General features: G+C 41.3%; 1 protein-coding gene across 1 annotated transcript; it reads left to right on the top strand.

Moving 5' to 3' along the window:
* LOC111800925 (beta-galactosidase 9) lies at nucleotides 1-16,162 on the top strand. Its single transcript, XM_023684845.1, has 19 exons — nucleotides 1-248; nucleotides 1,030-1,125; nucleotides 1,216-1,328; nucleotides 2,437-2,503; nucleotides 2,622-2,714; nucleotides 4,078-4,221; nucleotides 4,563-4,651; nucleotides 5,657-5,762; nucleotides 5,986-6,073; nucleotides 6,657-6,778; nucleotides 6,897-7,100; nucleotides 9,898-10,136; nucleotides 11,377-11,492; nucleotides 11,677-11,774; nucleotides 13,254-13,364; nucleotides 13,577-13,687; nucleotides 14,486-14,694; nucleotides 14,787-15,135; nucleotides 15,799-16,162. The coding sequence occupies exons 1-19, from the start codon at nucleotides 63-65 to the stop codon at nucleotides 15,934-15,936; spliced, it is 2,679 nt and encodes an 892-aa protein (XP_023540613.1). The 5' UTR covers nucleotides 1-62; the 3' UTR covers nucleotides 15,937-16,162.
* Nucleotides 16,163-16,974: the final 812 nt, after the last annotated feature.

Raw genomic sequence — 16,974 nt, 5'->3', positions numbered from 1 at the left:
GATTCTGGTTTCGTTGTGTTGAGTTTCTGGTTGACCTTTGTTTTTCAACGAGGAGGAGGAAAATGGCGGTGCGAAGTGCTTTGATTCTTCAGTTGACGAGTTTGACTCTGACGATTCTTCTATTGGCTGTCTCCGGCGAGTTTTTCAAGCCTTTCAATGTGAGCTACGACCATAGGGCTTTGATCATTGACGGAAAACGCCGCATGCTTATCTCCGCCGGTGTTCATTATCCTCGCGCTACTCCGGAGGTATTTTGGCGATTCTTCAATTCTTACCGCTTCATGTTTCGTCTTTCTAGATACTGAAAAATTCGTGAGAGAATAAATCAAATTGATATTGACCGAAGGGAAGTGAATTCGATGTGTGCAGTGTCACAATCGCACTCTTCTTGACAGTGGACTTGCGATTGTGCATCACTCACTCCTAACACGAGGTGAGTCAAGCCAATTTGTATTCGCGTTGCCTACGGCCGAGCAATGTATGCTCAAGCCTCTGGTCCCGTTTGAGGAGAAGGTTTTAGAAAATGGGGTAGAGAGATTTTTGAAAGCTAGTTTAAAAGTAAGAACGAAAATAACATATAACTTTTCTGGTAGGGAGAATTTGACAACTAATCGCATCCCCTGTAGTACATTTTGAGGTGATTCAAGTTTGACAGGTCTAGACGTGATTTCGTCGGTGATACAAAATTAGGGGAGGAGTTGACAACTAGTCACACCCTCTTATAGTACATTTTGAGGCGATTTAGGTCTAGTAGGCTTAGACATGATTTCACCGAGTAGTCGTACAAACAGAAAATACAATAGTAAGACAATACAACATAGAATTAAAAAAAGGGTTCGGCGTGGCATGGGCATGTGGCCATAGGCAACACGCCTTGGACGAGCATGACCGTGACACTCAACTATCATGGCCCTTAGCACTTTGAGAGTTATGGCAATGCGGCCTGATCGAATCGGTTCTACCTTTTCGATTGACACTAGCTAACTGGCTAAGAGATTAATTTGGTCTTATGTTTTTACATGATCGAAGATGTGGCCTAATATAATTGAGAAGAGCAAGGAAGGTGGGGCGGATGTCATCCAATCTTATGTGTTTTGGAATGGACATGAACCAACGAAGGGACAGGTGCAGTAAATTTTTTGCAAGTTACCATTCTTCCTATTAGCATTAGTTTGCCTGATTACTTAAATACATTTACATTGTTTTACCTTTCAGTATAACTTTGATGGGAGATATGACCTTGTCAAATTTATAAGGCTGGTAGGATCCAGAGGCCTATACCTTCATTTACGCATCGGACCATACGTGTGTGCGGAGTGGAATTTCGGGTACATTCTCCCGTTCCCCATTAGTTCGTTCTTTTACTATTAGAATTTATGAATGTCGGGCTTTTCTTCGCTACTTTATTATTGTTGTCGTGTATTTATCGTCAATGAAATTCATGTCATTTAAGTCTTGAAATTATTGGCATTCACTTTGTGAGATCCCACATCAGTTGGAGAGGAAAACGAAGCATTCTTTATAAGGGTGTGGATATCTCTCCTTAGTAGACGTGTTTTAAAATCGTGAGACTGACGGCGATACGTAACGGGCCAAAACGGACAATATCTACTAGCGATGGGTTTAGGCTTGGGCTTGGGTTGTTACACAGAGTTTTTGGTATCATCTAGTATATTGGTACTCAGTGCTTAAGATAATAAAGCATCACGTGTCTGAGGTGCATTGAAATGGCTTTGTATCTGGCCAAGGCTATTATTATACCATATTTGTGCCTCGAAGACCAATAGTTTAGATAAAATCGCAATTCGTTGTGGCTAAGGCGGTTTGTCATTGTGATGTCCCACATTGGTTGGGGAGGAGAACAAAATACCCTTTATAAGGGTGTGGAAACCTTCCTCTAGCAGACGTGTTTTAAAGCCTTGAGGGGAAGCCCGTAAGGGAAAGCCCAAAGAGGACAATATCTGCTAGCGGTGGATCTGGACCGTTACAAATGGTATCAGAGACAGACACCGGACTATGTGCTATACGAGGAGGCTCTTCCCCGAAGGGGGTAGACATGAGACGGTGTGCCAGTAAGGACGTTGGGCCCAATGGAGTTTCCCCGAAGGGGGTAGACACGAGACGGTGTACCAGTAAGGACGCTGGCCCCAAAGGGGTTGATTTGGTGAGGGTCCCACATCGATTGGAGAAGGGAAAGACGCTGTGTCCCGAAGGGGGTGGATTGTGATGTCCCACATTGGTTGGGGAGGAGAACAAAATAGACATGTTTTAAAGCCTTGAGGGGAAGCCAATATCTGCTAGCGGTGGATCTGGACCGTTACAGTCCAGCATATTTTTATTGAAGAATGCTGTTTGGATGAGCTTCTAATGACATAGCTCAGTATTGCAATGACATTTACAAAATTTTAACAGTAACTTAGTATGGGATCATTGTAGGGGTTTTCCTTTGTGGCTGCGAGATGTACCTGGAATTGAATTTCGAACAGACAATGCTCCTTTCAAGGTGCATGAGTTCATCTCGTCGATTCATCTCTTCATAAGATAGTTAAGCATGTTGGTATTTTCAATTAACCTTTGTTGCAGTGACATGTTTAACTGTGGCAACACTTGATCTTGTATAGGAGGAGATGGAGCGGTTTGTCAAAAAGATAGTGGATCTTTTGCGCTTTGAAAAGTTATTTAGTTGGCAAGGTGGTCCTGTCATCATGTTGCAGGTTATATTACTATTTAATTTAACGTTTGTAATTTTTGACCTTGCTACTAAAATTTAATGGGTTTGTGTTTATTTATTTACTTTTACTTAGTTTGTTCTTGGACAATTTTCATGAGTTTTACTGGGAGATCCCACATTGGTTGGAGAGGGGAATGAAACATGATGTGGAAACCTCTCCCTTATAGACGTGTTTTAAAACCGTGAGGCTGATGGTGATATGTAATGGGCCAAAGTGGATAATATTTGCTAGCGGTGGACTTGTGCTGTTACAAATGGTATTAGAGCCAGCACTGGGCGGAGTGCCGGTGAGGATGCTGGGCCTTCAAGGGGGTGGATTGTGAGATCCCACATCGGTTGGAGAGGGGAACGAAACATTCTTTATAAGGGTGTGGAAACCTTACCCTAATAGATGCATTTTAAAACTGTGAGGCTGATGGTGATATGTAATGGGCCAAAGCGGACAATATCTGCTAGCGGTGGACTTTAGCTGTTACAAATGATATCAGAGCTAGACATTGGGCAGAGTGCCGTCGAGGACGTTGGGCCCCGAAGGGGTGAATTGTGAGATCCCACATCGGTTGGAGAGGGGAATGAAACATTCCTTATAAATGTGTGGAAACCTCTCCTTTATAGATGTGTTTTAAAACCGTGAGACTGACGTCGATTCGTAACGGGCCAAAGTGGATAACATTTGCTAGCGGTGAACTTGTGCTGTTACAAATGGTATCAAAGCCAGCACTGGGCGGAGTGCCGGTGAGGATGTTGGGCCCTCAAGGGGGTGGATCGTGAGATCCCACATCGGTTGGAGAGGGGAGCGAAACACTCCTTATAAGGGTGTGAAAACCTCTTCCTAATAGATACGTTTTAAAACCGTGAGGCTGATGGTGATACGTAACGGGCCAAAGCAAACAATATCTGCTAGTGGTGGACTTTAGCTGTTACAAATGGCATCAAAGCCAGACACCGGGCAAAGTGCCGTCGAGGACGTTGGGCCCCGAAGGGGTAAATTGTGAGATCTCACATTGGTTGGAGAGGAGAACGAAACATTTCTTACAAGGGTGTGGAAACCTCTCCTTAATAGACACGTTTTAGGACCGTGAGGCTGATGGCGATACGTAATGGGCCAAAACAGATAATATTTGTTAACAAAGAACTTGAGGTGCATTATTGATTGTTTACGTTAGTGTTTACCGCTCATTTCCATGATTTTTTGCTTTTTCTTTATGTATGGGAGTTTTGATGAATGCTGAAGTTAAAATACTTTCTCCATGATTTCTTATAACATGTCAGTATGAAGGTTTCTGTTAATATGATATATACATATAGTCGAACGAGGTCGTTTAGCATGAATTCCATTCTAACAGGTTGAAAATGAATATGGAAACATCGAAAGCTCATTTGGAAAGAGAGGACAGAAATATATCAAATGGGCTGCGGAGATGGCTCTAGGCCTTGGTGCTGGGGTTCCATGGGTTATGTGCCAGCAGAAGGATGCTCCAACAACCATTGTAAAGCCCTTACCCGACATACTCAAATTCAGCTTCTCTATCATTTCCAATATAAACTTTTGTTTGGAAAGATTTTCCTTACAAGTTTATCTACTTTTTGTTAATATTAACTTCAAGAATATTATAAATTTATATTGATTTGAAAAATTAGTAATTATACATAAAAGTTCGTATTTAATTATTTTTTTTCTTGAAATTTTGAGATCCAAACGTTGTTAACTTATGTTTTTTTTTTTTCTTGAAATTTTGAGATCCAAACGTTGTTAACTTATGTTTTTTTTTTCTTGAAATTTTGAGATCCAAACGTTGTTAACTTATGTTTTGTTTGTTGATGATCACAGATAAATTCATGTAATGGTTACTATTGTGACGGTTTTCAGCCAAATTCTCCAAGCAAACCAATATTTTGGACAGAAAATTGGGATGGATGGTATACTTTCTTTAATTACTACGAGTTTGTATCATTTGTTTTGTATTGTTATTGTTTTCATTCTTTGACTTGTCGAAGTATGATTTATGTTTCTAATTATTACGGACATTTATGTCGTTCGGTGTTCTTTTTAAAAAGAAGCCAAACGAGGTATTGGTTTAGACTTTCTTTGCAACGGCCATAGGCAAATATTGTCCTCTCTGAGTTTTGCCTTTTGGGCTTCCCCTCAAGGTTTTTAAAACGCGTATGCTACGGAGAGGTTTCTACACCCTAATAAAGAATGCTTTGTTCCCTTCTCCAACCGATGTGGGATCTCGCAATCAACCCCCTTTGGGGCCCAGTGTCTTTGCTAGTACTTGTTCCCCTCTCCAATTGATGTGAGACCCCCCAATCCACCCCCCTTCAAGGCCCAACGTCCTCGCTGGCACATCGCCCAGTGTCTAGCTCTGATACCATTCGTAACGGTCAAAGCCCACCGTTAGCAGATATTGTCCTCTTTGGGCTTTCCCTCAAGGTTTTTAAAACTCATCTGCGAGGAAGAGGTTTCCACACCCGGATAAAAAATGCTTCGTTCCCCTCTCTAACCGATGTGGGATCTCACATTCTTGTGGAAAGTTTTGATCGAGAGAATCATTCCAAAAAGTTATGCTTTATTTTTGTACCGGTTGGAATTGTTTTTTTATAAACTCCCTGGGTCCTCCTCGTTGCGGATTGAGGATTATTGGAAGTGAGTCCCACATTGGTTAATTTAGTGGAAGATCCTGGGTTTATAAGTGAGGAATACTATCTCCATTAGTATGAGGCCTTTTGGGGAAGCCCAAAGCAAAGCCACGAGAGCTTATACTCAAAGTGGACAATATCATACCATTGTGGAGAGTCTTCACTCCTAACACTCCTTTCAGTATATACCATTTATCATTCGTGTTCATATCATACGACACGATTTTGTATATTACTTCTATTGGTAGATAATTCCAGTGGCATAAACGTTTCGATTTTATGAAGGTTTACATCATGGGGCGAAAGAACACCTCACAGACCAGTCGAGGATCTTGCATTCTCTGTTGCACGCTTCTTCCAACGAAAAGGGAGCTTCCAGAATTATTATATGGTATGTGAGAAGACTCTATAATTAGGGGCTCATTTGGAACAATGCCAATTACAATGAATTCTTTTGAAAATGGTATCTGTAAATCGAAGCAGAACGTTGTTTTGAGCTTTATTTCGATGATATGAACATTAATTTCGTGTCGTACGACAGAAAGCTGTTATATTTTTCTCCCTTCTGCATTTATTCAATGAAGTATCTAAACGTACTTCTGCAACATTTGCAGTATTTTGGTGGAACAAATTTTGGTCGTACGGCTGGAGGCCCATTTTACATTACTAGCTATGATTATGACTCTCCAATTGATGAATATGGTAAGTATATGAAGTTGAAAAAAACCTGTCGTTATTTTGTATAAAACTCACAAAACCATTATGTTAGGAATCACGAATCTCCACAATAGTATGATATTGTCCACTTTGAGCATAAGCTCTCGTGACTTTACTTTGGGCCAATGTGGGACTCCCTCCCAACAATCCTCAACAATCCTCCCCTCGAACAAAATACACCATAGAACCTCCCCTGAGGCCTACGGAGCCCTCGAACAAAGTACACCTTTTGTACGACACTTGATCCACTTTTGACTACACCTTCGAGACTCACAACTTTTTTGTTGGACATTTGAGGATTCAGTTGACATGGCTAAGTTAAAGGCATGGCTCTGATACCATGTTAGGAATCACGAACCTCTACAATAGTATGATATTGTCCACTTTGAGCATAAGCTCTCGTGGCTTTGCTTTGGGCTTCCCCAAAAGGCCTCATACCTATGGAGATGTATTCCTTACTTATAACCCATGATCATCCCTTAAATTAGCCAATGTGGGACTCCCTCCCAACAATCCTCAACACATTATTCATAGGCTGTATCGGAAATAATTATTCTTCTTCATGTAGGTTTGCTAAGGGAGCCCAAATGGGGGCACTTGAAAGATTTGCATACTGCATTAAAGCTCTGTGAACCTGCTTTGGTGTCTGCTGACTCGCCCCAGTATATTAAGTTGGGGTCCAAGCAGGAGGTTTGGCGATAACTCGATTTTTTTCTTGTTTTTATTGTACGAAATTTCAATCATTAAGATGAGTTTTGGAATAAATGATCTGAACTATCTTTTGCTGATGCCTATTACTGTTTTCCAGGCACATGTATACCATATGAATTCTCGAACTGACGAGCTCGAACGTTTGGAGCATGGAAGTCTAAGAAGTTGTTCCGCATTTCTTGCAAACATCGATGAACGTAATGCAGCTTCTGTAAAATTTAACGGGCGAACTTATAACTTACCACCGTGGTCGGTTAGTATTTTACCAGACTGCCAGAACGTAGTGTTCAACACCGCAAAGGTACGGTTCTCCTATGGGATCTCGTGCTTTCTTGATCGATCATTTTTGTATGTGATACATGATGGAAGAATCTGGTTCAAATATCTTTTTTACTTTCATCTTAGAAATTGGTGTATGATGCTGTGTTATTCATGCTATTCTGTATGTAATCCCAAAGGAAAACTGAAACTACAATGGAATTTCATTTTCTTCTCGATCTGCAACATTCCAAAGCCCACGGTTGATATTGTCCTCTTTGGGCTTTTCTTTATGGGCTTCCCTTCAAGGTTTTAAAACGAGTCTGCTAGGGAGAGGTTTTCACACCCTTGTAACCAATGTTTGGTTTCCACACCCTTATAAGGGATGTTTCGTTCCCCTCTCCAACCAGTGTGGGATCTCACAATCTATCCCTTTGGGGGCCAGCGTCCTCGTTGGCACATCGCCCGATGTCTAGCTCTGATACCATTTGTAATAGTCCAAACCCACCGCTAGTAAATATTTTCCTTTTTGGGCTTTCCCCTAGCTCTAATACCATTTGTAATTTGTAATAGTCCACCGCTAGTAAATATTTTCCTTTTTGGGCTTTCCCCTAGCTCTAATACCATTTGTAATTTGTAATAGTCCAAACCCACCGCCAGTAAATATTTTCCTTTTTTGGGCTTTCCCCTAGCTCTGATACCATTTGTAATAGTCCAAACCTACCGCTAGTAAATATTTTCCTACTTGGGTTTTTCCTTTTGGGTTTTCCCTTAAGGTTTTAAAATGAGTTTGCGAAGGAGAGGTTTCCACACCCTTATAAGGAATGTTTCGTTTCCCTCTCCAACCAATGTGGGATCTCACAATCTATCCCTTTGGGGGCCTAGCGTCCTCGCTGGCACATCGCCCGATGTCCANATTAGCCAATGTGGGACTCCCTCCCAACAATCCTCAACACATTATTCATAGGCTGTATCGGAAATAATTATTCTTCTTCATGTAGGTTTGCTAAGGGAGCCCAAATGGGGGCACTTGAAAGATTTGCATACTGCATTAAAGCTCTGTGAACCTGCTTTGGTGTCTGCTGACTCGCCCCAGTATATTAAGTTGGGGTCCAAGCAGGAGGTTTGGCGATAACTCGATTTTTTTCTTGTTTTTATTGTACGAAATTTCAATCATTAAGATGAGTTTTGGAATAAATGATCTGAACTATCTTTTGCTGATGCCTATTACTGTTTTCCAGGCACATGTATACCATATGAATTCTCGAACTGACGAGCTCGAACGTTTGGAGCATGGAAGTCTAAGAAGTTGTTCCGCATTTCTTGCAAACATCGATGAACGTAATGCAGCTTCTGTAAAATTTAACGGGCGAACTTATAACTTACCACCGTGGTCGGTTAGTATTTTACCAGACTGCCAGAACGTAGTGTTCAACACCGCAAAGGTACGGTTCTCCTATGGGATCTCGTGCTTTCTTGATCGATCATTTTTGTATGTGATACATGATGGAAGAATCTGGTTCAAATATCTTTTTTACTTTCATCTTAGAAATTGGTGTATGATGCTGTGTTATTCATGCTATTCTGTATGTAATCCCAAAGGAAAACTGAAACTACAATGGAATTTCATTTTCTTCTCGATCTGCAACATTCCAAAGCCCACGGTTGATATTGTCCTCTTTGGGCTTTTCTTTATGGGCTTCCCTTCAAGGTTTTAAAACGAGTCTGCTAGGGAGAGGTTTTCACACCCTTGTAACCAATGTTTGGTTTCCACACCCTTATAAGGGATGTTTCGTTCCCCTCTCCAACCAGTGTGGGATCTCACAATCTATCCCTTTGGGGGCCAGCGTCCTCGTTGGCACATCGCCCGATGTCTAGCTCTGATACCATTTGTAATAGTCCAAACCCACCGCTAGTAAATATTTTCCTTTTTGGGCTTTCCCCTAGCTCTAATACCATTTGTAATTTGTAATAGTCCACCGCTAGTAAATATTTTCCTTTTTGGGCTTTCCCCTAGCTCTAATACCATTTGTAATTTGTAATAGTCCAAACCCACCGCCAGTAAATATTTTCCTTTTTTGGGCTTTCCCCTAGCTCTGATACCATTTGTAATAGTCCAAACCTACCGCTAGTAAATATTTTCCTACTTGGGTTTTTCCTTTTGGGTTTTCCCTTAAGGTTTTAAAATGAGTTTGCGAAGGAGAGGTTTCCACACCCTTATAAGGAATGTTTCGTTTCCCTCTCCAACCAATGTGGGATCTCACAATCTATCCCTTTGGGGGCCTAGCGTCCTCGCTGGCACATCGCCCGATGTCCAGCTCTGATACCATTTGTAATAGTCCAAACCCACCGCTAGTAAATATTTTCCTATTTGGGTTTTTCCTTTTGGGTTTTAAAACGCGTTTGCGAAGGAGAGGTTTCCACACCCTTATAATGATGAATGTTTCGTTCCCTTCTCCAACTAATGCGGGATCTCACAATCTATCCCTTTGGGAGCCCAGCGTCCTCGCTGACACATCACCCGATGTCTGGCTCTGATATCATTTGTAATAGTCCAAACACACCGCTAGTAAATATTTTTCTTTTTGGGCTTTCCCTTCTGGGCTTCCCTTCAAGGTTTTAAAACGTGTCTGCTAGGGAGAGGTTTTCACACCCTTATAAGGAATGTTTCGTTCCCCTCTTCAACAAAGGTGGGATCTTACCTGTTAGTTTACGTGTACGGCTTAGGAAATCTCTATCTATATTGAAATTTTTATGTTTTACAAGCTTCTATAATAGTTTTGACCCAATGTATAATATGAAATGATTTTCTGATTACAATATGTTTGCATTTGCTTCAGGTTACAGCTCAGACGTCCATCAACTTATTGGAGTTTTATGCGCCCACACCCTTTTCTTCTAACATCTCTTTAAAGCTACATTCTATGCGCCAGAATGAACTTTCAACAAGTTTTAGTTCTTGGATGACGGTAAAAGAACCCGTTGGCATCTGGAGTGACAAAAGCTTCACTGTTAAGGGTATACTGGAGCATTTAAATGTTACAAAGGATAGTTCTGATTACCTTTGGTATTTCACCAGGTACTTTTTTTTTTTTTCATTTATTTGGTAAAATTGGAAGCACAATTCACATATGTTTGCTGAAAATTAGAATAGAGATAATGTAGAAAATCAATTTATGATTTGTAGGGATTAGATTTCGCCTAACATCTTGGTTGCTTTGGTTGCTTTGGTGTAACAGCCCGAGCCCACCGCTAAGCAGATATTGTCTTATTTGGGTTTTTCACTCGAGGTTTCTAAAATGCGTATGTTAAGGAGAGGTTTCCACACCGTTATAAAAAATGCTTCGTTCCCCTCTCTAACCGACGTGGGATCTCACAATCCACCCCCTTCGTGGCCTAGCGTCCTCGCTGGCGCTCATTCCATCTCTCTAATCAATATTGGATCTCACAATCCATCCCCCTTTAGAGCCCAACGTTCTCGTTGCACACCACCCGGTGTCCACCCTTGTTGGGGATCAGCGTCCTCGCTGGCACACCGCCCGGTGTTTGACTTTGATATTATTTGTAACAACCCAAGCGCACCACTAGTAGATATTGTCCTCTTTGGGCTTTCCCCTCAAGGTTTATAAAAATTGTCCTCTTTGGGCTTTCCCCTCAAGGTTTATAAAACGCGTCTACGAGGGAGAGGTTTCCACACCCTTATAAAGAATGCTTCGTTCCCCTCTCCAACCGATGTGGGATCTCACAATCCACCCCCCTTCGTGGCCTAGTGTCCTCACTGGCACTCATTCCTCTCTCTAATCGATATGGGTCTCACAATCCATCTTCCTTCGGGGCCTAGCATCCTCACTGGCACACCGCCCGGTGTCCACCCCCTTCAGGGTTTAGCGTCCTTGCTGGCACACCACCCGGTGTTTGACTCTCATACCATTTGTAACAGCTCAAGCCCACCACTAGCAGATATTGTCCTCTCTGGACTTTCCCCTCAAGGTTTTAAAAACGCGTCTGCTAGGCAGAGGTTTTCACACCCTTATAAAGAATGCTTCGTTCGCCTCTCCAACCGATGTAGGATCTCACATTAGGTTGAAACTCACTCGTATCTCATTGGTTTTATGATAAAGAATAATTACAAATAGAAGAAAGCAATTGATGCTTTATTTACACAATGGGCCTCAAGCCTTAGTCCATACATTAGAGTGTGTTCAAATGAATATAAACAAATGACATTTTTGAGATTCATGATAAGTATGATTTTAATACATACCCCACGTTTATCTATTAATTTTTGTTATTTCACTCTATGAGTTTGTGGAATACAGGATACATGTTTCCAGTGATGATATATCATTTTGGAAAGAGAGCAATGTTAGCCCAACAGTTACCATCGATAGTGTTCGGGATGTGTTTCGTGTATTAGTTAACGGGAAGATCGCAGGTGATCGAACATGATATCTTGCACTGTATTTGGTGCCCTGTTATTTCAATATTCTTCATATTCTTGTCAAAATTTTAGATTTTGTAAGTAATGCATCAACTATATGAATATCTGCACTTTTGTGTTTTGCTCACATCTACTAATCATTTCTATATTTAATTTTTACTGTCATATGGAAGAAAAGGCAGCGCAATTGGTCAGTGGGTGAAGATTGTCCAGCCTGTTCAATTTGTCGAAGGATACAATGATTTGCTGTTGTTATCTGAGACAGTGGGTTTACAGGTAAAAATTACACCTATAGCTTTCCTTAGTATCACGCTGTTTAATATATATATATATATATACACACATGCAGACATACATACATACATACATATTGAGATATGGTCAAGTATGGCTCTCTTCGGGGAATTTTTTATTAAGGGAAGTGGATTGTGAGATCACACATCGGTTAGAGAGGGGAACGAAACATTCTTTATAAGGGTGTGGAAACCTCTCCATAATAGACGTGTTTTAAAACCATGAGGCTGATGACGATATGGAATGGGCTAAAGCGAGCAATATCTGTTAGCGGTGGGCTTGGGTTTGGGCTATTACAAATGGTATCAGAGCCAGACATTGGGCAGTGTGACAGCGAAGACGCTAAGCTCCCAAAGGGGGTGGACTGTGAGATCCCACATCGGTTGGAGAGGGGAACGAAACATTCTGTATAAGGGTGTGGAAACCTCTCCCTAACAGACGCGTTTTAAAACTGTGAGGCTGATGACGATACGTAACGGGCTAAAGTGGGCAATATCTGTTAGGGGTGGGCTTGAGTTTGGGCTGTTACAAATGGTATTAGAGCCAGACACCGGGCAGTGTGCCAGCGAAGACGCTGGGTGTCATAATCGCAGTTTCTAGGCAGCGGATTTGGCGATTGTGCGACACCCACTCTCAGCACTGAGTGGGTCAAGCCTACTTCGATTTACGTTGCTTGCGGTCAGGCAACGTGAATACAAACCTCGGGTCTCGATTTCAAGAGAAGATTTTAAAAAGTGGGGAAGAGAGGTTTTGGAAAAAGAGTTTTGAAAGCAAGAGAGAGAGAGATTGGTGTTATATGGAAATAAGCAAAAAGGCAACAACAACGGCTTACTGCATATAACTATCGGGTAGGGAGAAGTTGACAACTAGTCGTATACTCATATAGTACATTTTGAGGCATTTCCTGTCTACCAAGCGTAGCCATGACATCGCCGAAACGTCATATACTCTTAAAGAAAATAAGAAAGAAATAATACAACATGAAAGCGGTAAAAGAAAGCAATAAAGTAGTACAAGGCAAAGGTTTCGGCGTGTCACGGGCATGCGGCCATGGGCGACATGCCTTGGACAAGCATGACCGTGACACTGGGCCCCCAAGGGGGGGTGAATTGTGAGATCCCACATCGATTGGAAAGGGGAACAAAACATTCTTTATAAGGATGTGGAAACCTCCCCCTAACAGACGTGTTTTAAATCCGTGAGGCTGATGGCGATACCTAACAAGCCAAAGCGGATAATATCTGTTAACGGTGGACTTGGGCTGTTACAAGAAGCCTCGGGGCAAATCTAAGAGAAAGGTATTCAAGATGCCGTCTTAGCATTGACCCGAACATTCAAGAATTTTCTCTTACAATCGTGTAGTAAAAAGCCATTATTGAGTTACTTATTTACTTATTTGCTAGCGATATATTGTTCATGGATCTTATACATTATTTGAATAAAAATTTTATGTTACTGTAGAATTCTGGTGCCTTCATTGAGAAAGATGGGGCAGGTATCAGAGGCCGTATAAAGCTCACTGGATTAAAAAACGGGGATATTGATCTCTCAGAGTCCTTATGGACTTATCAGGTAACAACATTATGTTGTAATTACCAAAAACGACCTCAATTTAATTGGTTTAACTAATAAGTTTCGGTACTAGTTATAGTTTCACCACGTCCTTGACCCTGTTAATTTTTTTGTGCCAATTCGAACATAGCTCAGTAGATAAGACACCGATCATCATTTAGAATGTTGTAGTTCAATTTTTCGCCTAAATAAATTTTTTGTTTTGGCACTAGGTCGGGTTGAAGGGTGAATTCTTGAAATTCTATTCGTTAGAAGAAAACGAGAAGGCCGATTGGACTGATTTGTCTGTCGATGCCGTTCCGTCTCCGTTCACGTGGTACAAGGTAGATATATCCACATGACTCTTTGAATTTTTACTGTTTACAGTGTTTCCATTTGGTCTGATTGATGCTATATAGTTCCTCTCTCTCGAACTTCCTTTCTCTCAGGTGGTTAATGAGGAAGGAGGGTAGAATGACCAAATTACCCCTCCGGGGTTGACTTTGACCATTTTTCTTTCGTACTTTTCTCGAGTCTGTGGGTCTTTTCCAGGTATTTCTCTCAATAAAATCTCAGAAGCTTGGACTCGATAAACCAGGTCTTTAATACCTCGTGGGGACTCGGGCGTTATAGTTATGCCCGGGGAAGCTTTATTTTGCATATTTTCCATTTCTTGTGTATATGTATGGTCAGATAGATTTTGGGATAAGAGAAGAGTCTTGTGGCAAACCCGTTCGTTTGCTATCTCGTGAGGAGTGTAGCTCGAGAGGAATGGTAGAATTTTTAGAGGGGTGCCGAGTTCTTCGGAGGAGGGGTGGGAGGTTGCGAGATTTAATGTGTCTTTATGGGTGTGCATTGATTAAACCTGTAACAGCCCAAGCTCATCGCTAACAGATATTGTCCACTTTGAGCTTTCTCTTTTGGGCTTCCCCTCAAGGTTTTTAAAACGCGTCTGTTAGGAGAGGTTTCCACACCCTTATAAAGAATGTTTCATTCTCCTCTCCAACCGACGTGGGATCTCACAGAATCTTTTATCATTATCTATTTGGTCTTGTTATTTTGCTTTCATTTGTCTCAATAAACCTTAGTTTCTTACCAAAAGAAAAATGGTTAGAAATTCACTCCTTTTCCTTTTGGTGTAGGCATACTTCAGTTCGCCCGACGGGACCGACCCGGTCGCTATCAATCTAGGAAGCATGGGAAAGGGACAGGCTTGGGTCAATGGTCATCATATAGGTAGATACTGGACCGTGGTTGCCCCAAAAGATGGCTGTCCCAAAAAATGCGACTATCGTGGTGCTTATAATTCAGGAAAGTGTGCTACAAATTGCGGTCGGCCAACACAAAGCTGGTATGTCCGCACTTACTATATAGCTCAAAGAAGCCTAATTATGTTTCAATAGTGAAAATGTTTTACTTTGTATCGTTTATGGCATCTTTTAGGTACCACGTTCCGCGATCATGGTTAAAGGAATCGAGCAATTTACTCGTCCTCTTCGAGGAAACTGGAGGAAATCCGCTCGAGATCGTCGTGAAGTTGTATTCAACTGGAGTCATCTGTGGTCAGGTCTCGGAGTCCAACTATCCACCTCTAAGGAAGTTGTCTGCTGATTATACATCTGATGGAGAAATTCTCTCGAGCGGAACGAACCCGGAAATGTTCTTGCATTGTGACGATGGCCACGTGATCTCCTCGATCGAATTTGCTAGCTATGGAACTCCTCAAGGAAGTTGCAAGGAGTTCTCTAGAGGCCACTGTCATTCAACCAATTCTCTGTCTGTTGTTTCCGAGGTAAGTTGTCCTTGTTTGATATTTCAATAGAATTCTATGTCTTATAATGTAACGGTCCAAGTCTACCGCTAGCAGATATTATCCTTTTTAGCCCGTTATGTATCGTCATCAGTCTCACGGTTTTGAAACGCATTTGTTAGGGAGAGGTTTCCACACCCTTGTAAGGAATGTTTCGTTTTCCTCTCCAACCGATGTGGGATCTCACAATATCATCTAAAGAGGTAGATTGTGAGATCTCACATCGATTGGAGAGGGGAACGAAACATTCTTTACCATGGTGTGAAAACTTCTCTTTAGAAGACGCATTTTAAAACTGTGAGGTTGAGAGCGATAGGTAACGGGCCAGAGCGGACAATATCTGCTAGTGGTGGGCTTGAGTTGTTACACGTGACAATTTTTTTTTACATATAAATTGCTATCAAAACGTGCTCTTACAAAAATTGGGTGTAATATGAAGTAAATAAGTGTTCGGTAAATTTCGAACTTAAACGTCGAAAAGTAGGATAAAATAGGAAATCTGAAGAGTTTTGGTTAAACAAGCTGCCAGATCGTTCGGGAAATAAATATCAAAAGCTCCTGTGGCCTGTGGGGTTCAATAATATGCTTTTCAGCTTGTATCCATAGTAAGTAACCTCGCAAGTTTGTTTTTTTTAACCTTCACAGGCTTGTTTGGGTAAAAATAGTTGCACGGTTGAAGTTTCAAATTCTGCGTTTGGAGGTGATCCATGTCGTAGCATTGTCAAGACACTCGCTGTTGAGGCTCGATGTAGTTCGACATCAGGTACTCGTTTATCTGCTTGACATGAAAAGCAGCTAACCCAAGCGATGTAATTGAGCTTCATGGCCCCTCCATTCTCTTTATGTAAGTATGTGTTTATGCATTTTCTATCCTACCACTTCGGTATATACCTAACTCGTCGATATCATCTTCGTTGTAAATTTGTAAAAGATCTCAATGAATTGAATAAAATGAGAACCAAAAGAAGATCAACTGTCTCTTTTATATGTTTGAGATTGATTTGAGTCAACATCTTTTGTTCCTTTTTTGGATTATCATTTGAATATAACTAAACAATATAAAGTTGGGATCTCTTATATATCTTTTCCATAAAAATCTTAGTCAAAGAATTTGAACATGCCTCCTGTCTTGAATAAATGTTGAAGATGAGTGCAAGATTTACCATTTTTCTTATAAAACAAGTACTTTTCATGTTTTGAGTTGCTTCGTATTGGGGATGGGTCGACATCAGCCACGAAAGCCAATAAATTGGCCTCGTCGATGGATAGTTAAATGTTCAAATCCTTCTACTTCGAAGGTTGAGTTTAGAGTAACTTATCGAGTTAGAGACAACTTTCATCTGACAAAAAATTTGGCTCATAGCTTCCTACTCTAATTACTTGCTTCTATAAGTAACTTGCTTCAAGCACTTTCCTTAACTGAGCATATGATTGTCTCGCCCACTTTGCTACCAGACGTGCATTTTTGAGGCCTCAAGCGCTTTCCTCACCGAGCGTATGATTGTCTCGCCCATTTACCACCAGACAACTTCCATCTGACAAAAAATTTGGCTCATAGCTTCCTATTCTAATTACTTGTTTCTATAAGTAACTTGCTTCAAGCACTTTCCTTAACTGAGCATATGATTGTCTCGCCCACTTTGCTACCAGACGTGCATTTTTGAGGCCTCAAGCGCTTTCCTCACCGAGCGTATGATTGTCTCGCCCACTTTACCACCAGACAACTTCCATTTGATATTGAAAAAGCAGCGGCCTCAACATGTTTTGGACAGTAGAATAGGGAGAGAGGTCACTAAGTGAGGGGAAGACATTGGTTCACAT

The sequence above is a fragment of the Cucurbita pepo genome, chromosome LG08 (genome assembly GCF_002806865.2).
Source record: "Cucurbita pepo subsp. pepo cultivar mu-cu-16 chromosome LG08, ASM280686v2, whole genome shotgun sequence".
Lineage (NCBI taxonomy): Eukaryota > Viridiplantae > Streptophyta > Magnoliopsida > Cucurbitales > Cucurbitaceae > Cucurbita > Cucurbita pepo.
The sequence above is the reverse complement of the archived record's forward strand: the minus strand, read 5'-3'. Positions and strand labels throughout refer to the sequence as shown.

Coding starts and splice junctions, on each gene's coding strand:
- LOC111800925 (XM_023684845.1), top strand. CDS start 63: ATGGCGGTGCGAAGTGCTTTGATTCTTCAGTTGACGAGTTTGACTCTG. Junction 1,126..1,215: donor ATGAACCAACGAAGGGACAG/GTGCAGTAAATT, acceptor TTTACCTTTCAG/TATAACTTTGATGGGAGATA. Junction 1,329..2,436: donor TGTGCGGAGTGGAATTTCGG/GTACATTCTCCC, acceptor GGATCATTGTAG/GGGTTTTCCTTTGTGGCTGC.